Genomic DNA, 27,419 nt, shown 5'->3' with positions numbered 1-27,419 from the left:
ACAGGAAAAACCAATAGGATTTTCATTGGCCTTTTATTTTAAGGCTCCCGTGCACCCATAGAGCCAATGCAGGAATAGACAAAAAAGAAGCTGTATAGGTCTACTGTTTCATATTGTAATAGATAAAACCAATAGAATTTATATTGGTATTATCTGTTGAAATTTTTCCTAAGGCTCCCATACACCAATACAACCGATACATCAACACGGTAACTATACCAATACTGAAATAAAAAATAGAAGCACTATCACTGTACTGATATACTGCTTTGTAATGCAATAGGAAAAAAATCGATACAATTTATTTGGCTTTTTCTATCGTTCTTGCAAAAGCTCCCACTGATCTCTAATTACCCTTGTTCTGCACTGGCTACAGAGATGTGCACCTGGAAAAAAAGCACAATACACAAAACACCTCACAGGTATGCAGAACAGCTCAACAGAGCCAAAATACATATACTGCACCATGATGTGAAGTTGACATCGAATGACATGACATGCAAGCCTTCCTTCGTTATGGTTCTCTAACTTGAATTCAAGCACCTTAGCATATACTGTACCCACAGAATAAGACTAATCACTATTTTTGAGATCTACTTGCAGGCAATGTGGATACCGAAACAGGGATTTCCTTTTACTTGCCAATTCTTCTTGTAGCCCACTTTATTTATTAAGTTCCAGAATGTTAAAAACTGCACGAAAGACGAGGGCATGGACAACGAGGAACACACAAAACACCAAGGGCACTGCCCAACAACACACTTAGGCTTGTGCCATTTAGTCGGGTGGTGAGCATACCATTGTACAATGCTGCGTCCTCAGGCTATCACCACTCGCTTGTTCATGATAGTAAATTTCAGGTTCTCTTTCCTTGCACCGGAGGTGCCCCGCCAGAGACGGTTTGTTTAACTTGAAGACTGAAGCGTTCCTTCGCACCAGGGGTGCCCCGTCAGAGACGGTCTTGTGTGGAGTTGACACGCAGGGGTAAGGCGAATACTTGAAGTTTATATACAGCTATTTACAGCATATACAAGTTAAGGCACTCGAGACAAATTAAGCAGCAAAAGGACAAACAACAAAAAGGGTGGAACTGGCTAACACTAGGGGAGGCCCCTACTCGGCATAGCCGAAGATGCATAGCATCTCACCTTAGCTCAGAACCCCGCGTCCGGCTCCGGGGCCCGGTTTTAAAGCCCTAAAGGCCCGGCCCACATTTGGTGGCTTCCAATCATGTTACAATGTTCACATGATTGGTTTATCGAGAGCCTGGCCAGCCCTCCAGCTCCCGTAAGGTGAAGCACCCTCTCCATCACAAAATAAAAATAAAAACACACACAAATACACATTCGTGCCAGCACGTGCGCGAATCGGTAACACGAGGCGGGGAAACACCCGTAGTTCCCGGCGCGTTCACGAGCGGCCGCGTTCCAAGAAGGGACACGCTTCGCTTTGAGCGCCCCCAGCCGCGTTCCGATGACCCCGCATACACTACCGATCCCTTACAATGATTGTATGCAATTATGAACAAAAAGTGTCAGAAAATCTACTGCAAATGTCTCAATTTGTTGTATGCTGGGATTATTGTTCACTGTCAGCAGAAGGAAATCAGCACTCCGGCTAAGCTCTACTGCCCACTGAGCTGGTGGTTTACTCAGTCAAGCCTGACGAGAGGCCACAGACAAGAACGCACATTTCTGCCACATAAGTACTATGCCGAAACGAACATTTGAGACCCCCACATGGCATCTGAACTCAATGGACTTGCAGCAGGCTTCACAGTGATTTTCTGAAGCATTTGGAAGCTTCAGCTTACCATGCTTTAGTGGCACTGCTGCCATCAAGTTTGGCTTTGACTTGAAAACAACGCCGTACCTATAATTGTGATTATATCATCTTCTTTTTCATATATTACCGACAAAGTGATTAACATGAGTAAAGCATTACTTAACATGACTAATGTTTTGTCTTGCTGTAAAGCTATAGGCACCTGTTTTTTATCATCTGGCCACACTAGTTGTCCATTCCTCTAATTGTCCTCATCTCCGGCTGCTCGCTGGTGTCATTCAGTTTCTTTGTGATTTGGCAAGGTAACCAAACACCAAAATGATACAACCATAAACTAGAGGAAATCGGCACCAGCTGCAAAACATTGCCATTGCTAGTGGACTAGTGTGTGTGCCATGCTTGAACTAAAATGCAGGAAGTCAAGCAAGACAGGTACAATGATCTCCCAAGCCCAACTAAAATAGGCCACATGCATTCTTCAACTTTTTTTCGGCTGTTATCTGACTGAGTGCCAAGCATTCAGAAATGCTTTGTCAGCTGTGAAAGTCTACGGGCAACCTATGCCTTCTTGACCCACAAAAAACAAACCAAATCCAAGCATCTGATGCAAGTTCTCAGGCCAAGCAAAACTCAAGAAAAAAAACGACAGGTGGCTTCAATCCTCAGTGGCCCACAAGGAGTAAGAAGAGCGTAAACTGGTTTGCCAATAAAGTAAAACCATATTAAATGGGACCTCAAGGGACTAGAAAAAAATGTCCAAATGACTCTCAGATCGAATCATCGAATGGCTACAAAAAAGCTTTCAACACATTTCGTACAGCAGATAATTTAACTGATTAAAAAGTAGACAATGTTCGTCTGCTTTTCATTAAAAACGCTGCAGCAATGATGAGTTCTCGCAATACCGTCGGGCTGTACTCGATGTCCACTGATGGGATTTTTAAGAGAACTAGTACTCCACAGAATCATCGAATGGTGTGTATATGGCATATGAGACTAAACTTAAATAAAACTGTCTGTATGACATTTACCAGAAAGAAAAATCCTCACGTGAGCAGCTATAATCTGCATGGTAGAAGATAAAATCAAGTTTCTGAGTATAAATACTTAGGTGTTTACTTTACATCTCAACTAAAGTGGCAGAGACAGGTTGATTATGTAGCATCCAGAGCTGCGAAAGCTTTGGGCCTTATGCGTAGAAATGCCAGGTCTTTTCCACTATATACAAAAGAATTATTATATAAAACCAATGTTAGGTCAATCCTTGAATATGCCTGCATAATTTGGGATCCTCTAGCGGTGCGAGATAAAGCCAAATTAGAAAGGGTTCAGAACTTACCTGCTCGGTTTGTGTCAGGAATTTACAGAAAAGATATCTCTGCCGAGACTTTGAAAGAAAGATTGCAATGGGAGCATTTGGAAATCCGTCGACGTAAGTTGCAACTAAAGTTTTTTCACGCGATTTATCATTGTTCTGTTGGCATTGAAAGAGCGAAGTATATACTGGCACCTCATTATATATCTGACCGCGTAGACCATAGTTTCAAAGTACGGGAGATTGCCTCAAAAACTGATGTATTTCGATTGTCTTTTTTTCCCCGAACAATACGCGATTGGAACAAATTGTCTTCAGACACTGCTTGTATTATGTCTAGTGATGTTTTCTTTTCTACCTTATAATAACCATTTCAGTTTCGTGGTTCTGTGAAATTTTTATCTGTTTTTGTTTTTGTTTGTTTTGATGCAATTTGTACTTGTTTCCATGGCTGACACTGCTTATATTATGCTTGTTGTTTGTGTGTACCTTCCCCCCCTGTAATGCCGCTTGGCGCTGTGGGTAAATAAATAAATAAATAAATAAATAAATAAAACTGTAAGGCCTTCCGCAGCCTCCTTAACAGGCACAATACAATGACCTCCTCACAAGCAGTCCTTAAAGTTTGGCTCCATCGAAGGGGGTCTCTAGTGAGTCGAGAACAGGTGAAAAGGGAATTAAAGAGAGAGAGAGAAAGTGGCTGGCAGCCTGTTTTACATGGATTTTACACGAAGGTAAAAAATAATTTTAAAGGTCGTTGTTTGCTCAGTTTCTCACAGACCTGAAAGAAACAATCCCCATGCTCTGCCAGTGTGCTCACTGTTGTTGTGTAGCCTTGGAGCTGGGTGGCCAGCTCTGGACTGACTTGTGGTTTGGAGGCACACATTTCCCTTTCCCCTGCACCCTTTGTGTAGTGCTGCCGACTTTGCATTTTACTCAATCTCAAGTTTTAGAAAATATGTTAATGATTCTTAACAAGAATGACAGCGAAATTTTCCGAAATTAACCGAAGGCGTAAATTATTTGAGTATGAATTACCACAAGCCCACTGCATATGAAACTTGCGTAAAGGCATCATCCATCTGTAACAGGTGTACTGGAACGAAGCGCAACCCCACAGTTCTGATGACAGTTATGCCCATCGTTTCAAACGCCACGGCATGTTCATGGGATGGGATGCATGACTGCATCAGCAATAGCACTGTGTGCACAAATAACATAACCTCCAACTTCCACCGTGAAGCATGTGGTAAGAAATAGCTGGAGAGAATGCTGCCCACAGACTCCATTAATCTGGCTCTACAGAGACTTTTCCAACCTGGGTGCCACCCTAGATGCTACTTGGGTGATGCCCATGTTGCAAAGGTCTTTTCTCACCTCATTTCTGCAAAGTAGGGACCACCAAAGGACATTGCAGTGCTCACCTGCAGGTGTTGGGCGATCTCGGTGACGGGGTCGTGGACGATCGGCACGTCCGACTCGCCATAGCAGATGTAGAAGGCCAGGTGGGCCAGGGCCTTGCCCACCAATCGCGACTCGCCCATCAGTGAGGTGGTCAGCAGGTACGACTGGTAGCCCATCTGGCGGCCCATCAGGCACACGGCACGCGACGCCACCTGGTGACGATGATCGCACTACTGGTGAGTACAGTACCACTCTGGGACATTTCTAGCAGCTCCTTTCCCAGTTTATTCCTCTGTTCCAATACCATTGGCCACCACTGCCCAAGATCTCACAATGGATATCTAGCATGAAATGGCAATCGCTGGCTTCACAATTTACGACAGGGTTAACCTATGATAAAGAGGCAGATAGCTGAATTGAGAATTAACCAAATACATCTCCTAGTTTCAGGTGTTAAGAACTACGCAGCAAGCATACACGAGAATAAACTTTGCACTCTGGCATGGCACACTCATGTCAACAGATAGCTCGAAGCCTCTTGCATGTTGGTGGAATCAAGTGGCCAGAAAGAAGGCCACTCTTCGGCATTTTCTACAGCAAAAATATCACTGCAAAAGTTTACTCTTCAGAGCACGTGCAAAGAAACTTTAAAATGCATGTAGTAGTTCACCTTGCTATGTGAAACCAAAGCACAAAGTGGACAGCTTGTGCTTCACTCCAATAGCTGGTGGTGGTGGTGTGAATGGACAGGCAGGATTAGCTTTACACTGGACTGTCGGGGATTACTCCGCTAGAGTCACTGATATAAATGATTGCATCTCTGCTGCCTCTGTACGTTCCTCTATTTGTGCCTTTATGTGTGTGTGATGTTACCCAGCCATCAGCTCATGTTTGTGCCAGATAGGAGCTCCCAAATTCAGCGTATTTTTGCTCTGTGGTAAAAGCGAATTAAATACTTCCTTCTGTGCCCCTAGTCCTAACACTGTGTGGCTCCTGCCTACCTGCGTAGCATTCTCTGCAGCCATCAGGCAGGGGGGTTCCAGCGACAGCATACTAAGCACTCAGACAACACCACCATTTACCTTGGAGCTATAACTGTAACCCGTAAAACACAAGTGGTCTGGAAGCAGGCACTAAGAAGGAAAGTAACTTTTTTTTTTCTAGTATTGAGATGCAAGCAAGTTTACAGTTGCTACAGGTGCATATGTATGTGGACCACAAGCACAGCTCTCGTGTTTCTACCTATGGTTTAGCAAGCATGCAAAATGAAGCAACATATGCAGAAAAAGGTGATATGAGAAAGACACCAAAACTGGATGAAAACTGTGTGATACACGGTTATTGCACAGGACTCTCTCTTCACACACTAACTACTAAAGAAAGCCTTTTTAAGGGGCAAAAAATTTTTCTGCATTTGGCCTGTAATGTAACAGCATGTATGCACTAGCACATCTCATCATATTAAAAACATCCCCTGCGACTGCAGTCAAAATCTATAAAACTAAGAGGTTATGGCTTTCACCCCTGAGAGGTGTGCTACCAAGAGCAGAGAGCTTGCAGACACCTTAATGGTCCCCAGAGGTGCAAAGTTGATTATGGGTGCAAACTGTGTGCAATGGACTGTGTGAAGCAGATGGAGAAACGAAGAGGATGCTAAGTCCATTTCATTCTTTTGATTCCATTTGGGATGATGTCAATAATGTGCATTTGTTTTTTCGACATCTTTGTGAGACTGGCAGATCAGAAGAAAAAGGTGCCATATGACATCGACACTCAAGTGAAAACAAGGAACGAAAAGGCAGGCATACAAAAGTAAAAAAAACGCCGATTCATATCCAACACACACAGTCAAGAGGGTGCAGATGGCTGGACATGGTAAACCTGCTGGAAACATAAGAGGTCTGGACATGCAGCACAAACTGACTATTCGAATGGAAGGCAGCGGAGAGGCCCTGTGCTCCGGTTCCAATTTCAACGGCCCACCTTCACGAAAAACCAACTGCAATGGCTCAGTGTCTCTGGCGCTCAGCTGCTGATCCCGAGGTCGCGGGATTGAATCTCGACCACAGAAGACACATTTCTATTACAAAACACCCGTGTTCTGTGCAATGTCAGTGCACATTAAAGAACCCCAGGTGGTCCAAATTAATCCAGAGCTTTCCACTACAGTGTCCCCCATAAGCCGTGTGTTGCTTAGGGATGATGGACACCACGTACCCCCTTCAAGACAGTGTGACTGCAATAGTAGCCAACTCTGAGAAGAATTCCAGAAAATGCACGACTTAGGCGCGCTAGAGCAATGGAAGCCAGAGATGCTATGGGAAGCATGCCAAAACTGCAATGTCATCCAAAAAGGCATCAGGTTAACATTCTACGGTACACCGCATGCAACAGCGTGGCGGTGAAGGATTCGTTTCCACTGCAGCGCTACTTTACCAGCAATACCTGCAGGCTTTGCAAGTCTAGCATTTGTGACAAGAGAGAGTTCCCTAATTCCCCATTCTTTCAACAGACACTACTTGCCATGTGTATGGAGAGAGGCCACTGCAAGAAGATGACCTTGGCAATGTCGAAGGCGTTCTCAGCAACATCGACCCGCCTACAAAGAACGGCACACAAGCCACCATTACAACAATCAACTTCGTGGCGACGGGCACAGGGGAGGTCGTGCTCAAGAAGGAGCTGGCACCTGACATCTCAACCCAGAACAACCCGAAGGTGCAGCAAATTGTGCCCCTCAAAATAAAAATACCAAAGCTGCCAGCAGCTCGCATAGTTTAAACATCACCCTGGAATGGTAAGAACATTGAAGAAAAGCAAACCCAGCATAGAAGGTTGCTTCACCAACATTGGCAAGAGTTAGCCTATGCGATTAGCCAGTGTAAAGCTTATATCACTGAACAATCTTGTCTTTAAAAAATAAACATAGGTGACAAAGAAAAAAATAAAACTACTAGCGATTCCTGAAGACTCTCAAAAATGTGTGCCACAAACGGCACCTGAAGGGATCTCTTCATGCTATCAAGGCAAGAAAAGGACTGCCGAAACAATGGCAGAAATTTGCTGCCCCGACGAGCACTTGCACTTGTGTCCAAACTTGCGAGACCTTTCCTGTAAATTCATCAATAATGTGCTGAAGTAAGCCAGCCACTCCAGTGGTAGACAAATCAAATGGTTCAGCTTTGACTAAGTGCCATATACATAAATCGTAGTGCAATCGGACATCGCAAACGAGCCCTGTGCACAGATAGAAATTAGGCAACAACCCCTCAATTAACAATTTGCAGACGCTAGTCGGGCTCCTCCTGATAATGCAACACTGCCATTCCAGTTTGCTATCGGATGAATTGGCTGGTTTGCTATCGGTTTGCTATCGGCTAACTACACACGATTCTTTCAAAGACTAGGACAAGAACAGAAAAAATAAACATTCCTTAAGCTGTTCTTGCACAGTTGTTTTCTTTCATGGCGCCGAACATTGGCAAAATAGGTTTATGGGGGTTTAACGTCCCAAAGCGACTCAGGCTATGAGTGACGCCGTAGTGGAGGGCTCCGGAAATTTCGACCACCTGGGGTTCTTTAACGTGCATTGGCATCGCACAATACACGAGCCTCAAGAATTTCGCCTCCATCGAAATTCATCCGCCGCAGCCGGGATCGAATCCGCGACTTTTGGGTCAGCAGCCGAGCACCATAACTACTGAGCCACCACAGCGGCTAAAACGGGCGAAATAGTTTCAGACCGGAATGACCGCAAAGTTGGTAAAAGTTTCGGACTGCAGAGAGTTAACAGAAACCAAAAGCCAGGCATGTGGTACCACCAGGAAGAGGCGGGCGAAGGTCACAAATGCGCATGCCCACCTTGTTGTTGCCAATGAGGACATTCAGGGACTGCGTGGTTGGAGGGCCCCGGTGAGACTGGACTTGCTCCAGCGCAGTCAACACGGTCGGTGGCACCTGGTCCCGTATGCGGTACTTGTCCATCAACCGCATTGGCGTGCTGGGGTCATCCTTGTTGGGCACTGTCGGACCACTCGCTATGCTCGCCAGTGGATCGTCCACCTGCAGGTTAGTAAAGTCAGGTTTCAGCTGTTTTCCGAAAGACGCTTCTCCAGACACACCCTTTGAAGGGTTACACAAATTTTCACCCGTAAAAACGTGGCAGAAACGTGGAGGCTAACAAGGAGGGTTCAGCTTAAGTTAAGGACAACACAATGATCTATGGGAAGAAAAATGAAAGGTGTAACTTTAAGAGATCGGAAGCAGGCGGAGTGGGTGAGGGAACAAACACGGGTTAATGACATCCTAGTCGAAATCAAGATGAAGAAGTGGGCTTGGGCAGGGCATGCAATGCGAAGGCAAGATAACCACTGGTCCTTAAGGGTAACGGAGTGGATTCCAAGAGGCGGCAAGCATAGCAGGGGGCGGCAGAAAGTTAGGTGGCTGGATGAGATTAAGAAATTTGCGGGGATACGGTGGCCGCCACTGGCGAAGGACAGGGTTAACTGGAGAGACATGGGAGAGGCCTTTGCCCTGCAGTGGGCGTAGTCAGGCTGATGATGATGATGACTTGTAAAGGCCACGGGAAAGGTTTTGAGAAGAAAATATACCGCATGTTCCATATTTATCTGTCCGGATTGTAAAAAACTGTGGCAGCAGCAAGCGTAAACAGGAAAGGGCTAGGCGGGGCACGCCTAGCTGCCCCCCAGGCACGCCAGGCATCCTAAATGTAAAGGAGGCACTTAATGTACCAGAAACAGCTCTCACTGAAAAATCATGAGCCTGGAGGCATCCTCCATTTTAAAGGGGAAACTTTTAGCATCTACCCATCCATCCATGCAAGCCAACCATGTGACACTGTCATCTGATACCAGGCAGAAAGCTCTCCCTCTTTTACAACGTAGCTCTACTGACCGAGGTACAACTTCGGAAACGCCCTATGCTGGTAATTTGACCTTCGAGATCAGCCAAGGCCAAAGCAGGAATTAGTGGCTTCGCTACTGTCTAGCTATGTGTCTAAGCATAGTATGTGTCACGTGATCAGTTTTATTTATTTATTTATTTACTAGTTACCTGCATCGCCCCACCATGAGTTTGGACCATGAGTTTGGACTATGAGTTTGGACTATGAGTTTGTACTATGAGTTTGGACCATCAGTTTGGACCATTGGTTAATTATGCAGTTATGTCATCCACTCAATGGGCCAGATTAACTGGCTTTGAATAGTTATTTACAATTAAAACCATACAGTGCTATAGCATCGAGTCATATACTGTTGGAAAGCTTACGTTGAGCACAAATGTGCTGTACTAGTTAGCAACCTGAATTAATTTCAATTAATGCATTAAAGTTCATTGTAATTAAAACCAAACTTTGCACTTTGCACTATAGCGAGTAATATACCAATGGAAAGCTTAGGCTGAGTACAAATGCGCTGTGCTAGTTAGTGACCCAAATTACCATTAATTAGTTAATTGCAGTTAAATCAAGCTTTGCGCTATAGCACACAGTCATACACTGTTGGAAAGCTTAGGTCAAGTGTGAATGCACTATGCTAGTTAGTGACACGAATTAACTAGCATTATTACTTAATTGCAATTAAAACTTTATGCTATAGCCAACAGCGCCCAGTGCCATGCGCTCGTCAAACCCTTCAGCTAGACACTCTGTCATGAGCGCATGTGCGTGCTAGGACTCGTGACATGTGACGTCAAGTTTGATCATGCGGTAGCGTCACCTGAATGCAGTAACACCACCATGACAACGATAAACACCTCAGCCAAAGCCCAAAGCAAAACCAATCATAACCAGAGAGCTAACGCTCTACTAACCAGGTTAAAGAGTTTAACCGCTGGTACTCACCACGTCCGAGAGGATGAGGGAGACCATGCGGGCGGTGGTCTGCCGCAGGAGGCCCCCACCCTGGACGGCTGAGAGGCGCTTGCGTACGGCATTCACCTCGTTGATGCGGGCGCCCCGCGACTGCAGCAGCTGCACCGTCTGCTGCAGGTCCTTCAGGGTCACCGGTGGCACCAGGTGGGGCAGCAGTGCCGAACCACCCCCTGCGCCATGCACCATATGGTGGCAGAGAATAGTAACCATCATACCAACCGTCACAACTGCCATCAATTAACACATGTAACTGTACACAACTACAGCCTAACCCAGATTTATTGAACTCGACGAGCATTGCGAAATAGTCCAATATACAAACATTCAATACCTAAAAGATGGCTTAACTGCAAACAAAAAAGCAACAACACATTGCACCCATGCTGGTTATATGCTTCTTGCAGCGACATGCCACCTGCTGCAAGGTTAGGCCTAGCGACAACTTGACAACTCGCTAGTTGCTGCTAGGCCTAACCTGCTTCCCATTAAAGGTGCGCAGTGCTTTGGAACTAGCCCCTGCCTATCACATCACATTAATTTATTACCTTAAAGACCCACAGTTTGGGGGTATTTCACAAGGGGTGGGTGTCCATATAAACTATAACTTATGTACAAAAATATTACTAGTTAAATCATCATCATCATCTTCATCAGCCTGACTACGCCCACTGCAGGGCAAAGGCCTCTCCCATGTCTCTCCAATTAACCCTGTCCTCTGCCAGTTGTAAAATATGGAAGTCAAACATTTCGAAAAGGTGGATGGGCAGATGGTTGCAGTGACGTCTTCTGGAAAGCCGTTCCACAGTCTGACTGAGCAGGGAAAGAACGAAGCACCAAACGTTGTAGGACAAGTATGTAGACGGGCAGCTTGCAAGGGATGACCAATGCAGACTGAAATGCGTGCCGGAGGGTTGATGTAGGCACAATAAAAAGTGGGCTGTAGAAAAACTTATGAAACAAGCACATGCTGGCGAAACGAAATGACAAGCAAAATTTGAGTTCGATAGATTGTGTGACTTTCCGATATCCTTACACAGTATTTTCAAGGGGATAATCTGTGTATTTGATACAGCATATAATTCCAAAAATCTGGGTTCGAAACATCTGGCCTCGACAGTACAAAAGAAGGCTACAGAGCTTGCCCAGGGTAGCCTTCTCTCAGTCACAACAACAACAGCCCACATTCTTGCATAGTTATCCTGGTGTGCAGCTAGCTCAGAAATGAGACCACAGCCACAGTGGGCATCTCTCCCTCTACCGAATATGCCAAATAGGATGACTAGCAAGGAGTATGAACTCAAGAGGCTGGTTGGGTGCCCACCACTCAATGTGCTCTGCAGTTCAATTGGCCATTGTGACCGAAATAGATGGCCCCCTTGCAGCTGCAGTCGCTTGCTTAAGAAGTTTAACTTGAAATGAGAAATGCATACTGCGCAAATAGAAATAAAGGATCCAGCACGCTTTGTCGGCATCCAGCAGTGTTCTGTCATTTATAGCTGGGGCGTTCCGTAGAACGCTGCAAATGACGGGCACAACCAAGAGCACTCACACATTGGTAAACAAAGAGAACATTGAACTGCTAGAAACAGCGCAAAGAATATGTGGGTGATGAAAAGGAACGCTGATCGACGAGACAGGCACTGACTACCAACTCGTTTATTTAGCCAAAGAGACTATATCCGCGAGGGACCGACATCCGTCTCATGTGGCCTATAGTGGTCTTTTTTTGTCGGTATGCATGCTGAAGCTGACACTGACAGGATTTGAACCCACAGACTCCTTTCCCAAGCCATGCAGCCCTGGGAAGCTGAGCACCAGGCCGGGCTATGGCTTGTACCCATTTGCGAAAACTGAGAACATGTCTGCTGCTCGCAGTGCACTACAGCACGACCCAACTGTGAATGACCAAACATGCATGAACGCTGACAAAGTGTGCCGCCTCTGTTTTTTGTCTGTGCAGTATGCGTTTCTCATTTCAAGGTATAATTTTTTTAATCCCACAACTGCAATGTGACATCTGTTTTGATTACAATGGCCAATTTAACTACAGAGGTCATCGAGTAGAGGACACCCATTCAGCCCCTTCAATCCACAACCAAAGATCTTTGTAGGTTATGTAGACGATTGTTTGTGCGTGACGAAAACATTTGAGATAAAGAAGCTGTGGTCCCACCTGAACTCCAGTGCACCCGTCGGACAGTCTAAGGTCGAACACGAACAACAAGGCTATCTCCTTTTTCTCGACGTCTTACTAACAAGACATAGAAAGGGTTGACTGCACTAAGGACAACCGCCCACACCGGACGGTACCTCCAATACGATTCCAATCACTCAACTCCCAACAAGGCATCGCCATGAGATCTTTATTGAAAACAACTGACACTATCTGTTCATAGCATGCCGGACTACCAAATACATGTGTTCCCCAAGGCCCAAAGGCCTTCATCCCATATACGATTCAAAGCCAAAAAGTTAAAAAGTAGACAACCCTAAATGTAGTCCATGAACAGGCCATTGCAAAAAAAAAAAAAAAATGAGTATGCACCTCATACATAAAAGGTGTCACCAAAATCCTGGCTCAGCTTCTTGGAAAAGAAGCAGAGCAAACATTAAATACCTAAGCCCACTTCTTCCATCACATGGCTCCTATCTGAATCAAAAGGCCACCATCTGAAAGAAGAGACCGGAAGTGTGGTTTACAGAATTCTGTGTTCCAATTAACAATTGACTGGACCATTATACTTGAGACTGAGCTGGACCTCCAAGATGACTGCAATAAGTTCTCGTTCTTTCAGAAAACTCCTTTGAGCCTAACACGTGACCTAAGGTCAGTGCCCTGATGGTTGCAGGGATTCCATCGCTGCTTATATTTTAAAACAGCCAATCAGCTGACCAGCAATCACACCCTGAGGAAGAAATCAACCAGGTTCTGAAGCACAGGGTCCTTCATGAGAGATTGCCAAACTAGATTGGTTTTTCTCATCTTTCCTTATTAGTGCATACCCCCAAAATTTTCGTTGAATATCTTTTGAATGAGTAATTTTGTTCTGTTGTGCTCAGCGCTTCCCATTAAAAGCTTTACACCCCCAATACTCTTACCCTTTTCTGCTTCAGTGATTTGCATTCAAAGCATTTGGTAGTATCTACTACTGAAAGATGGTCCATCCGGAATTTCATCAAATTCCGTACACCAGAGATATCTTGCTGGTGTAAACAACCGATGAAATAAGATGGCAGCTGCCTGTGATCGATAGCAATGGGGAAAGAGCTCACCTGAGATGAGGACGATGACAATATCGGTGTCCTTGAGCGTATTCAGGAGGGTCACGATGGCCGCAGCAGCAGTCACTGCTCTGTCGTCCGGTATATTGTGCCTGGCGCCCTCGAGAACCTGGATCACACCTCCGGGCTCGGGCAGCATTTCACTGCCAAGTGAAGAGGTAACACTCAAATGAACACAGAGACGTCTTAACTTAAATTCATGGTTTAATTTCTTGACAAGTGCTCTCATTCTTTTCAGATTGTATCTTCGTGCATTTTTTCTGTATTCACTGCCCATATTTGTGCCTATTTTGCTTTTGATCTCATGTCCCAATCAAGAATACTGTTGCAGCCGGGCCAAAGTAGTGCATCGACCAGCCACCAAGTATTTCGGCTATTGCCACACGAGTCTATCGTCCATCGTAAGCTTTCCCTTCACATTAGCCTTTTAAGGCATCATTTCACGTCAGCCGTACACCTGAAATGGTTCTCAGTGTTGTTCGTACACACCTCGGCAGCAGAAAACGCACTGCACATGGGAGACAAAACGCCGCAAACAAAAGTGGCAAAATAGATCATCAGATTCTATTTACTTGCGTTTGAATCCCATAAATGATTTCACATCACAATGAAGCACGTCAAAACTCTGCAAACGGAAACGGAACTGAAACGGAAGACTGTCTGCAAGGTGAACCATGTGAATAAGTTCGTTAATTGCAAGATGGGTGTTGTGTACCGAATTCCATTATCACGTGGTCGTACTTACATAGGCCAGACAGGCCGTTGCATCAATAATAGACTTATGGAGCATGCCAGTTCATTGGATAAAAAAGACACGACCCTGGCAAGTCATTGCAGTAAGTGTAAAAGCCTACCATTCTTTGACGACACAGAATTGTTATTTGTTCATGTTGACAAGACTACCAGAGAAGTCACCAAAGCATTCCACATCATCAGAAAATCTAATGGTTGTGTCAGCAAAACTTCTTTAAGTTTGTTAGCGAAAGAAATAACATTGCTGCACAAAGGGTAGCTTGGAAGGCAGGTACAACAAGTGCAATTACTGTGGCTTTTCATAGTTTTTATCTGAACTTCAATGAATGACTGTGCACACGTGTGCCCATTTTTGTTATGTATATATTGACATCTTCAAATAAATCAGCTGTAGGTTCAGCGTTGTGTTTGTCTCCTCCTCTTTCTGGTTCTGTTGTCTAGCGCTGTTTAAATCATCTTGTCATCCTGTTAATTCGAACTCTGCATAACTCGAAACAAATTTCCACTGCACTTTGAAGCTGAATTATCAAAAGCTGACTATTACAAAACTGACCCAACCACTCATGTGGTGCATAACCCAGCAGACTGCCACACGAGAGCTTAAAGGTGCACTGAAGAGGAATCTGAACTCGTATTTGTAGCACTGGAACTCGATCTACACGTTCCGAACATTCTTGGAAACTTCGAATTATTGCCCTGTGCGGCCAATTGCCCTAATTTAAATCAGATTAACGTCAAGCTCTCGTAATTCCCCACAAACGGTGGGAGGAGTCAACCAACCTTTCAACCAGTCCCGCGGAGGCTTGCCGCTCTGCCGTCGGCGGAGTGATGCGGAATGATCGGCGAAAGCAAAGAGTCCACGCGTATTTTTATTTCCGTGGGCCTAATTTGCAGCTATGTAGTCTCTGACTAGACCTATTTATTCATGGAAACCTAGAAGAAACAAAATAAAAGCGAAAGCAAAGTCGCCATGGGACTGCCTGAAAGGCACTCCATGCATTGGTCGACTCCTCCCACCGTATGCTGGGAATTAAAAAAAAAAAAAAGGTGGGAGCTGGACGTTAATCCGATTTAAATTAGGGAAGTGGGCCGCACAGGGCAATAAATCAAAGTTTCTAAGAACGCTGGGAACGTGTAGATTGAGTTCCCGCGGCAAAAAAGCGAGTTCAGATTCCTCTTCACTGCACTTTTAAACTGGGGTGGCTTCAGAGGTGAAGTGGCGGAATACGCACGGGCGGTTCATGTCGGCGGCTATCCGCCTGGAGCCGTCGGGCACACTGATGATGCCGCGCACCAGGTGGTCCCCCAGCAGCTTCTGCATGGTGTGTGCCATGCCACCCACGGCCTTGCCAAAGCCCACCAGGTAGGCATTGTGGTCCAGGGGCACCAGCTGGCCACCCACCCGCAGCGTGTCACCCTCCCTCTGCACCGCCTTCAGCACGAGCGCATTCGGAAGCACCTGCACGTGGCACAGGGCACGTGCACTCATGAAGGACCCCACAGCGAGAACACCAAGATATAAGCCACAGGTTGCCAGGCCGCGTTCTAAGGGGCATTTCCATTCTTAGAATCAGATCACTGGGCTCACCGATTCACCGAAATTCCCGCGCTTATTTATTTATTTATTTATTTATTCAAATACCTCACAGGCTTCGACTGGAGTATTATTGTGAGGGGGGTTACATAATTTCCAGAATAGGGTTGTAGCACCAAAACAGAAAACACACAGAAAGCTAGATGGGACGGGATTCTGTGTGTTGTCTGTTTCGGCGCTGTAACCCTTTTCTGGAAACATGCACCAACCAGCCCCCCAGCAAGTATTACTGGGTTACATAACTGGGGTGCGAAAAAGAAGCAAGTAGAAGATGGTTATTTTAACATTGCTATACAATAGAAAGCAACCAACCAGAAAATAGAACTAAATTGAAAAACACACTACAGAACACACTTAAGAACAAAATGCTGCTTATTTTTTCTTTGATCTGAGACATAATCTGAGATATGAACAGTGTTGTCAGGAAGACTGTTCCAATAAATGATTGCATGGGGCAGGGCTGATGAGTTGAATGCAGTGGTCCTTCCTGAAAGGCGTTTAAAACTGAGGTGATTATGCAGTCGGTGAGATGTGCCGGCCGGTTTTGTAAGAGGTAGTGTGAAGGAGATGTTTCCCTCCTATCGCCTTTTCTTCATCCATCTTATTTGAAAATTGACTGCTTTGCAGCTGTTCAGCGCAGGCTTCTTCACTGCTACAGCCACTCATTATGTTGACTAATATGGGCACATCAGAAATAACACACTCTGTACCCTTTTCTGCATGTGTCAGGCAGGAAGGGGTGAGAGTTTTACGGTAATTTCAGAAAGGCGCTAGGGATCCTGAAGGGTAGGGTAGGGTAGCGCACAAAAGATTACACAGGCATTAAAAATTGGCGCACATCATGTAACACTGGCTAGCAACGAGATTATTTTTGTGAGAAGAGTCTGAACGTACCATGAACAATTTCGTTCTTTTCTTTCAGGAGTGAAATTTGTTGTGAGTTAATTTCAGGCAATTTTACAACATGGCCAGAACAAATTTCACAAAATGGCGCCGCGTGCTGCGCGATGCCTCCAGGTGATCGAAATTATTCTGGAGCCTCCACTACCACATCTTTTTCCTTTCTTTTTTTCACTACCTCGATTATCCCTTCCCTTACAGCGTGGTTCGGGTGTCCACCAAGATATGTAAGACAGTTACTGCGCCACATCCTTTTCTCAAAAACAGTTTTTTTTTTCCAAAGCTTCCACTAAAGCTGGCCTTGAAAAACAAATTACATCTCCATCCTTGCAAGCTGGACACACTGATTGCAGCCAAATGACCTCAGAGTGTTCCAAACAACAATGACAAACAGTTTTACTCTTGGTACGCTACATGTGAAAAAGGGGTTGGCTCAATGATGTGTACTTGTACCAGGATACTCATAAAGGATTAAAACATCAGCATACCTTGTATGAACTGTCAAGAATCTTCAGAGACAATTTCTCACTGCTGACAAAGCTTTGTGCATGTTTATGACAAAGGCTGCATTGTTATAACATGGGAGCTTTTGATACATCATTTAAAACACTCACACACCAAAACAAGTGCAATACCTGGGTGCTAAAATTTGACTTTAGCGACACTCAAAAATTTTTTTGAGGCACCATCAATTACTGGTCATTTGAAAATACCGTAAAAGTTGTGTAACAACTAACACCTCACCAAGTGTTTCTTAAAAGCTTCTTAAGTTATATCCACTCTAGTCGCAAACTAATTGGTAGTCCAATGTTTGTCTCCATTTCTATCCTCCATTTTTCACTGCTCACTCCAGCAATAGCCAGGAAGAGGACAGTCAGCGGCCTTTACCTGGATCTTTTCTGTGATCCTCTTCCAAGCTATTCTTCACACTCTTAACATTAAAGGGCTATAGACACCAAACTTTATTAAGTGTTTTCTTTTAAATGGTGCATTAGATATTGAAACAGATAGATCAGCAAGTGGTATTCGCCTATGACTGCTAAATAATTTATATCTGAATTTCTTCTCTCAAGTTTCAGTTTCAGTTTCATCAACCGAACAATGGCTGTGACGTGTAGTCGAACTTTAAGTCATGTGAAGCACAGGAAAACTGCACTAAAAATGCTGACACACAGTTTTAACTCACTACATCACTTAAACCAGCCTTCTCTAAGAGCCACAATTACACTAAACCTCAACTACATGTCACAGCTGCTGTTTGGTTGATGAAACCAAAACCGAAACAACGTCAAGAACTCGCCAATGTCAAGAACTCGCCAATGTCAAGAAACAACGCCAAGAAACTCGCCCTACCATAAGCTTGCCGTCCTGGTTAGCTCGATTGGTAGAGCGACTGCTCCGGTGAAGCGGTGGTCCTGGGTTCGAACCCCGGACCAGGACGAATTTTTCTTTAACTATGAAGTTTCTGAGAAAGCTGTATAGCTTTCCTTTGTAGCCGAATGGCTGCGCTCTAGTGGATGCCAATGAGTAATTACTCCCTTATTACAAATCTACTCCACCTTGGGGGATTCCCCTAAACATCTGACCAACACAGTTCCCATTTCGAGTTATTGATCAATTCGCTCTCGCCCTACCATAAGCTTGCCGTTCTGGTTAGCTCAATTGGTAGAGCGACTGCTCCGGTGTAGCGGTGGTCCTGGGTTCGAACCCCGGACCAGGACGAATTTTTCTTTAACTACGAAGTTTCTGAGAAAGCTGTACAGCTTTCCTTTGTAGCCGTATGGCTGCGCTCGGGTGGATGCCAATGAGTAATTACTCCCTTATTACAAATCTACTCCACCTTGGGGGATTCCCCTAAACATCTGACCAACACAGTTCCTATTTCGAGTTATTGATCAATTCGCTCTCGCCCTACCATAAGCTTGCCATTCTGGTTAGCTCAATTGGTAGAGCGACTGCTCCGGTGAAGCTGTGGTCCTGGGTTCGAACCCCTGACCAGGACGAATTTTTCTTTAACTACGAAGTTTCTGAGAAAGCTGTATAGCTTTCCACTCATTGGCTCATTACTCTAATTACTCATTGGCATCCACCCGAGCTGCGCTCGGGTGGATGCCAATGAGTAATTACTCCCTTATTATAAATTATTTAGCCATCATAGGCGAACACCACAGGGTGCTCCATATACACCAATCTCCAATGCATTGTTTGAAAACACAAGCAAAAATTTGGTGTCTGTAGCCTTTAAACCAATAACTTTCTTTGAAACAACATTTGAGAAACAACACTTGAGGAAACAAGTGAGAAGAAAAGTGCAGGAGGGAAAACACAGCGTGTTCCGCAATTAAACGCGCGCCGTAGAATGCAGCTCACGGCTAAACCGATGAATTGTTCGAGCTCAAATTTCGCACAGAAATAGAATTTACCATGGAAATACGTATTTCCCTAAAAGGCATACAAAACCAACTACAATGAAGCAAGAAAAGTCCATCTGGCTGCATTCAATTGCACCAATGACTAAAGTTCCATCTCCATGGCTGCCAGGCTACTGAAAAAGATGAAGGCACATTGACTCAATATAGTCTCATGACCTTTACTTTTACAGCTTCCAAAATCAATCTCTATACAAAAATGTTGGATACCTGTTTACCCTGACTACACAGCATAGGTATCCATCACCCTCAAGAAAGCTTCCTATCGATAAGATGAACAAGTTACTTCCCTATCTGTACACCTCGGCATTAAAAGCATCCACGATTGATAAGTTTTGGTTGTTGGACATAAGCACACCTTATGTAGAAACCATACTCCAGAGGTATCTAAACAGGCGCAGTACCGATTCCTGTAGCAAGCAACCAACCATGCCTGAAACGATGTGAACCATCAGGCTCGATGCTAGGCATTCACAAAGAAAAAAACACAACACGACAACAAGGAACAAAGACAAAAAGTTTGTTTTTTATTCAAGCACTGGGATCAATCAATTTACACAGATAAGTTGCTGAAGGAAGCCGATCATATTGGTAATTTTGGTAACTTATCTATTAGCTGCCCTGACATTTCCCTTAGTAGCTACTTAGCATGCTGCGTCATGTTTGCAGATGCCCCAGTCAATCCTTTAATTCACTCTGATGGATATAATTTTTGTCTGCCTGCACAGATTTCAGTTTTGTGTGTTTTATTTGCCTCCATGTATCGACACATACAAATCCGAGTTTCAAACAAGCACAAATGTTGTGTTCTTCTGTCCCTCATTGCCGTGTTTCGTGCTCTTCACAATGAACAACCGTAAATGGCACCTCGGTTACACACATGTAAGGGCGTGATGGCAGCGCAAAGTACCTGCTCAATGCCGTGCTCCATCAGGCTGCGAGCGTGGCGACGTAGAACGCCCATGCCACAAGCCGGTGGCTCCCCCAGTGCTTGGCATGCGCCCCCTGCCAGCGACGTCATGGCTGCCCGTCTCACCTGCCGACCGAGGAGGAGGCAGCACGCAACTCACGGTCACAGAAACAGTCGCAGTACAACCGCAGTGATCCCGTAACACTTGCAGCACACAGACTTAGACAATTCAACACTCTTTTTCCTTCCCAAACAAACAGTTTTACTACATGAAGAACCTACAGCTTGCCTCACAAATTTTGTTGCACAGTAATACCTAGAGCATTTTCCTCCCCTCTTTTTTAGATGCACAGCCCAGTCACAATTTAGCACGAGGTGTAGCTCAAGTCCGAATGTTGCACCCGACAGTTTATGAAACTAGCTCGGTTATGGCTGGCAGTAATACCTTATTGCAAAGTTAATAAGGGTGCTCTCTTTGATTCTTGCGCAATCAGACTCTAGATACGTACACTGTGGCCAAGCCAAGCTTGGCCACACAAGTTTGTGGGATGGAGGTGTGCAAAAAAAAAAGATACCAGTGCAGCCACGCAAACAAATGGCCTGAAATGTCAGCAAGTGAGAGGAGACTTATATGATCCACCAACTGGTAAATGGATCATGAGGCAGCGCACATATTGCGCAGTCTTTTCTGACAACAATACATCATTCAATGCATACACATGAAACGTTTTTTTCCATGCTTGCGCGAAAAATTCTGCAGGTGTCCATAAAATAGACAGTAGAAGATCACGGGTAACTAAAGATGCCAAAAGCCAAGCCAAAAAATTCACAGGGACACATAACTCCACTATGTGTTGCCAATGCGATAGCATTAGGAGCTGCCGATGCCTTCACTGGAAGTTACATCACTTCCCTCCAGCCTATGGGAATGCTCCAATATGGTGACATCACTTTCCTCCAACCAATGGGAATGCTCAAATTTGGTGATGTCATTTTTCTGCACCCTACTACGGGAATACTCCAGTCTGGTGATGTCACTTTCCTCCAGCCAATGAAAATGCTCAAATCTGGTGATGTCACTTTTCTCCACCCAATGGGAATGCTCTAGTCTGATGATGCAACTTTTCTCCAGCCAATGGGAATGCTCCAGTCTGGTGATGTCACTTTTCTCAGCCAATGGGAAAGCTACAGTCTGATGATGTCACTTTTCTCCAGCAAACGGAAATGGTCAAGTCTAGTGATGTCACCTCCCTCCGGTCAATTAGCGAATTTAGCTTTTGATGCCATGTTTTCTCCCCGATGAGGCTTCTAGTGCTACTGCATTAATAAATGCCCAGTATGATGCTAAACACTGGGATGGGACTTCTGTGCAAACAAGGTTTTTCCTATGTTGTGTAAATGGAAAGCACTATTCCAAGCCAAAAGGGAATATAATCTAAAATGTGTATGTTACGAAGACCATGGTAAAGGGTCCCACCTAAGACTAGCATGCATGCCCTGCCAATAGTGTCCTTTGTTTGTGGAGATCATATGTTCCCCACATTAAACCAACCCCCGCATAACTAAGTTATTAGAGCATGCAGACACAGTTGTCTGGCTACTTTCAGTACAGACGTCCGTTCTGGCTGTATTACTAAAAAAAGTGGGGATCTGGTAAGCCACAAATAACTGACCAACAATTCAATTACCTTTTTGCGAGAACATCAGTATCAGAGCCCACCCCCCTGCCGACTTAGTTTGACATCGTATAGTTATCATGTGTCCTGTCACAAATTGAAAAAATTTAACTAGTACACACAAAATCATTTTGAAACTATGCTAGAGACACCCTTTGTGTGAATCATGAGTGCTTCTACAATGGCTTGCCTTGTTGATAATGGCAAGCGTCTGGAAACCATTTTCTCAACGCTGGGTATGCATACACCTTAAGTTACTGAATAAATTGAGCACAAGCTAAGGTAACACACATGAATAGATGAACCCCTGCACTGGCATTCTATCCCCGATGCTGCCTGACACAAAAGTGTGGGAGAAAATGGCAAGGGATGGATGTGAGCCCACTATGCATGCAAATTCTGTACACTTGTTTGATGCGCATGCACTAAGAATATGGCATAAACAGCGTTAACTTCAACTGCAAGAAGTAAAGAAACAGAGTTTTTCTCATTTCAAATAGTGTAAGTTGTTGTCTATGTCGACATGTATGCAGTTCTCCTAAACAGTACGCACTATGCACTACATCTATTTCTTTATCGAGCCAGCAAAGCCTAAAGCTATCTTTTAGAGCACTACCTCTATTGTTTAATTTAAAAGCACTACTTATACCACTGAAGGGGGCATCATACAGGGCAAACCATTCAATTTATACTCAAAATATGGCACACTGAGCAGTACAGCATGTGTATAATGCATACTATTAAGCCAGCAGTTTTTACATGAAATGAAAAGGGCTTTCTCTGCACTGCCTTTGTGACATGACGCAGCTAGTTGACACAGTAATTGATGTTTTTACACATAACCTTGGTTTTGTGCTCACACGTCAACATGCACATTTTTGAGCCCACACCACACACTTAATTGCAGCTTAATTTCATTGAGGTGCATCCTGCCTCATCATTGCAAATCAAGTGCATAAACACAGAAATCAAATGAAATTTCCTTAAGTGGCCCTGTATTAAACAAACTAGTCTATAAAAGAAACAGCTGTTAATTTTATCAACTTAGAAATGAAACATGCACATTCGAAGTAACGCATGACAGATCCAGAGGGGGTGGGCATTAAATGCCACTGGTTGAAAGGCACAACGGCTCCACCGCACTCGAGCTCTCCAAAACCCACCCGGGTCACATGATCACTGTCGGCGCATAGAGTAGCAGTACAGAGGCGCAAACACATTTCTCATTATTAATATTCGTCAGACTTCGGCTATAATAAATCAGATCAGTGTTACAAGACATAAGATGGCCGTACTTTATTCACAGGCAACCTCTGCTCACATATGTTGCACCTGACTGCGTGCACACAGGTGACACATTATATGATGTGCCGGTCGTTCTTACGTTGTAACATGTCAAACACGCCGCTCTAATCGGCCTTACAATTTTAGGATGCCGTAATTCCCAAATGCCACTGCGAAAATAAATGCGGTAGACGAGAGGATTTAAACGCTGCTTGTGAGGCGCGTATAGATGAAAGCGAAAGCACGAGACAGGGCCCACCACTTTCGAACACGGAACGTAAGCGCGACGATAAAAACGCACAGACCTTGCAGCACAGCCTTCTGGCCACTCCACGAAGCTTACAGGCACTGTTGTGCAAGCTCAGCAACATTGTAGGCGTAACAAAGGCGCGGCTATCAATCACAGCGCCGACGCAATCGAGTGGACCAATTACTACCAACTAGCACACGGCGATCGACATTTGCCCCCGGCGATCAAACAGAGCTGCGATTAAGGACCCGATTACCTGTCGGTGTTTGTACCGTGAGCGGTCAGGACACGGCCTAGCAAAGCCGGAACCTCGTTACAGGAGTAGCGCGATGCGGCCGTCGGGAGTCGAGCGGAGAATACGAATAACGTTGGGGCATCGACAACAGCTGATTCCACGTCCCGCTTTGCAAGCCGGTTCACGTGCCACGAGGGTTACGAAAGGGCCGCTCGCGCGGACCTCATTTTTGTCTCGCGAGTTCCGTTTCCTGAAGAAGACAAATAAAAAAAGAACGAGGAATTTCACAGGCGGCGAGATAGAAGCTTCGTGAGTAAGGTCGAGATCGAAAAGATAAAGACGCGCAGTGCACTGGATTGAGCAACTCGATCGCTTGAGTTCGCAAAGGGGCGCCAGTCCCTAGACCACGCCAAACAATGCCTAGACCGTTCTTCGGCAAACCTAGGCAGTGCTCCCTGATATTAAAAACGACCTTCCCTTCATTACAGTTTCAAGAGTTTAAAAACAAATATTTGCAGTAATTAGAATGCTTTTATTAAAAAGTTTAAAAATAAAAGTTGAACATGAAACCTAAATACGAAACTATAGACTTTTATTTTAGAGTCAAAACTAGGGACGTGTTGAGGCTTGCTAGGGAAATTAACAATGTTCAACTGCGGCTCGTCGATCTCAGCAGTGCGTAATCAACCTGTGCCAGTTTGTGCGCGTTGTGGAGTTGTACGGTGAAAGTGCTTGTGGTTTCGCGCTAGAAAAGGAACGACACTTCAGTTTTGTGCCATTAGTGTGCTCCTTCTAGTGGAAATCTGCAGCTGGGAGTGTTTGGTGGCCGGCATAAATGTCGGTGCTTTCGGACTGCGCCAAGGAAAGCAGCGAGTCCGGTCCCTGCCTTTCCGCGCTACCACCGGGTGCCACTCGCGAAAGCGGCGAGGTATGTGGCGCGCGGTCTTCGCTAATTTCTTATTTCCTCGTAGATCTAGCTCGCAGTGTCCCTTTCTCGCACGGTTCGGGAAAGCGCTGTGCCTTGGGGAAATCCGTCTCTGGGTCGCATGTTACGGATCGGTCGGTGGGTAGCTCCCTTGTGTGTTGACCTAGCTCACCCTTCAAGATCAGTGTGCCGTCGCTTGTGAAAATAAACATTTTTCCAGCCACCGCGTGAACTGACCATAACTGCGCGAGCTATTTTTTGTCCGAAGGTGAACTGGGAAGCTGAGCGTCCTCCAAAAGCTGTCCGTTGTAACCGTTTCCGTCGTTGATGTATACGCCTGTGTTTGCGACTACATTATTGATGGCCTTCGCCTGGAGGAGAAAAATTTCGCACGCTCTTTCGCTTCACTGATCTCGCACGTTCCCTCTGCAACTGCCCGGTCGCGAAGGTCGGTCATCCGGAAACCCGGACGCACCGTTGTCACGCCGACCCGGGCTTTAATATCCGAGTTAATTGAATATTTTCGGCGTGCCCTGGGTACCGACAATTGATCGGTCGCGCTCACGACGCTTGCAGTTGCCTTTCTGACCGTGAGCGCGTCGCGGCCGACCTCAGGTGTGACGTCACACCGAGACAGGTCATCGCGGTCGCTAATATCTTTCCTCGCGCGGGTTCCTGGTGTGCCGCGTAACGCATTATGTGGCTGGCTTTGCGCCGGTGTATTTCGGCGGCGGCGCGCCAAGGCTTCTTGCACCGTCCGGGATGTCTCCGCTTCGCCGGTGCATGAAGACGGCGCGACTGCGTTCGCTTCCTTATTATCTATTCATGGAGGCGCGGCAGGGATGACCATATTTGGCCCATGCAAAGCTGCTCGCTCGACCGGCTGCTCAGGATGAGAGCCGGTGTTGCTGCGTGTGCTTGGCAAGTAAACGCAGAATACAACTGCGCGTACGCGTCGGAGAAAAAAGAAAAAAGCGTGCAGTGAAATCGTTTTCTGTGCGCATGACTCAGAGGCATTGTTGACAGTTCTATGACCTGTGCAACTGTGGACAGACACTGCTTGGCTAGCATGTTCTTTTCGTCTTTAACGCGCCTTAATTTAGTAGAAGTTGTTTGTCCTTGAAGCATTAGTTATTTAGTCACACTTGTCACTTTGCTCCTCATTAATTTGTTCAGTTCGCATCAAACTGAAGACCTTTGTTACACAAGTTTGAGCAGAAAAGCTTGCTGCAAGCTGGGTAGTGCTTGGGCTGTTGGGCGTATTTAGTGAGCACTTGCTTCGAAGTGACAAATGTGTACAGTTTATGAGTGGTGCACCAAATTGAAGCCAGATCAGTGGATAGTATTCCGCATATCTAAATGACCACCCACGCACTGCTGTGTGTCAGCTCAGAACACTCACTTACATTCCAGTAAATCAGATAACATTGACCACCTCACATTATGTTGTGATGTTCTTACAACACAGTTTTTGCCTTGGCATTGTTTCACGGAACAGGTGATGCACCGTGTCAGCTAATTAATGCAGGAAAACTGTGCACGCACAGACACGCAAACAGTGTTCTCTCTATTCTTCTTCGGAACCTCTGTCCGAAGCCAGAAAGTGTCCCACTTTTACAAGTGCCTCCGAGACGAACATGCCACCCTTTCTGCCTGGCAGCTTCAAAACACAAGCGCGACAACGGCATTTCTATGTATATCTCGCGGCTGAGGGGACATTGGGGGGGCTGTGGTTGCCAAGTCGTGCGCAAAAAGCAGATGAGTGTGATTGCACTTGGCGAGCTTCAGGGGCGCAAACAGAATGACAGCAAGTGCTCTCAGCTCCTCGGGAGACAAGACGATAAGAGAAGGACTGGAAGGGCTGTGCTGCTGTGAATGAGCTTCAAGGCATGCCTTCAGCCTAGTCAGTGGATGCCTTTTGTAAAAAGCAGAACAGGTTGAACGCAATCCACGCGGTGAGCGTATACTACAGCTTGTTGACATGAGTTCAATTTCTAAAGAGGTTGTTCAGAGCCACGTGAAAGGTGCAAGGCTAGGCTGGAACAAAACAATTGTGGGACTGATTCATAGTTTTTTTTTTTTTTTAATTATCTTCGTACATTGCTTTCTCTAGAATCTTGAAAGTTTATCTTCGACCCTTGAGCCTGTGATAAGGAATGGAGTCGAAAAAGCGTTCTAAAGATAATGGGATTCAGCGAAGCTCAGGTGACTACCCTGAACTAAGTGGGCCCTTAATTAGCTTGCAGCGTTTCCCCGCCCATTGTAGTCTCGCTGAAAGTGTCGTGGTCTGTTATGTAATTTTGTACAGCTGTCATCTTCCTCTTTAGCATGCATTACAATAAGTAAGTGCAAACAACAAAAGACTCACTTACTAAGCAGTCGGTGTGTGGGGCTGGCCAGAAAATATTATCCTTTTCTGCTTTTGGTGTGCAAACAAAATGGTGCCATTTTTCTTTTCTACTGAAGGAGGGTAGGTAGTTGTGTGAATTTTTAATAGTAGTCCATTGTTGGTGGTACAACGCGAAACAAACAAAAGACAAAAATAGAAGACAACTTTGACGAGCATATATAGCGCTCATCTATGTTGTCTTCTACTTGTCTTTGGTCTATCTCACGCTTCTCCACCCGCAAAGTTTCTTTTCCACTTGCTTTTGGCTTGTGATTCTCTGTGGACAGTTGGTGTGGTACGATAGTTACCTTGTGGGTGTTACAGTGAAGTAGCTACAGGAACTACCATTGTACAGGCATGAGGCGAAACATGTTTGTTCCAGAATGAAAGGTAGT

General features: G+C 45.2%; 1 protein-coding gene across 2 annotated transcripts in view; it reads right to left on the bottom strand.

The window, feature by feature from the left end:
• The window catches only part of LOC149360475 (glycerate kinase), a 30,555-nt gene extending 6,435 nt beyond the window's left edge, over positions 1-24,120 (bottom strand). The window contains exons 1-7 of one of the 2 annotated variants that reach the window (XM_089572335.1): positions 23,531-24,120; positions 20,266-20,391; positions 15,665-15,891; positions 13,671-13,822; positions 10,368-10,567; positions 8,366-8,566; positions 4,525-4,716 (exon numbers count right to left, since the gene is read on the bottom strand). In XM_089572335.1, the coding sequence (XP_089428461.1) occupies positions 4,525-4,716; positions 8,366-8,566; positions 10,368-10,567; positions 13,671-13,822; positions 15,665-15,891; positions 20,266-20,391; positions 23,531-23,596 (1,164 nt within the window). In that variant the 5' untranslated portion in view covers positions 23,597-24,120. The remainder of the gene's footprint in view (positions 1-4,524; positions 4,717-8,365; positions 8,567-10,367; positions 10,568-13,670; positions 13,823-15,664; positions 15,892-20,265; positions 20,392-23,530) is intronic. The other variant, XM_089572336.1, reaches the window with a different exon arrangement.
• Positions 24,121-27,419: the final 3,299 nt, after the last annotated feature.

Source organism: Amblyomma mixtum, chromosome 2, assembly GCF_055824585.1.
Source record: "Amblyomma mixtum isolate Tamu chromosome 2, ASM5582458v1, whole genome shotgun sequence".
NCBI lineage: Eukaryota > Metazoa > Arthropoda > Arachnida > Ixodida > Ixodidae > Amblyomma > Amblyomma mixtum.
Note: the sequence above shows the minus strand (reverse complement) of the source record. Positions and strands in the feature narration are given on the sequence as shown.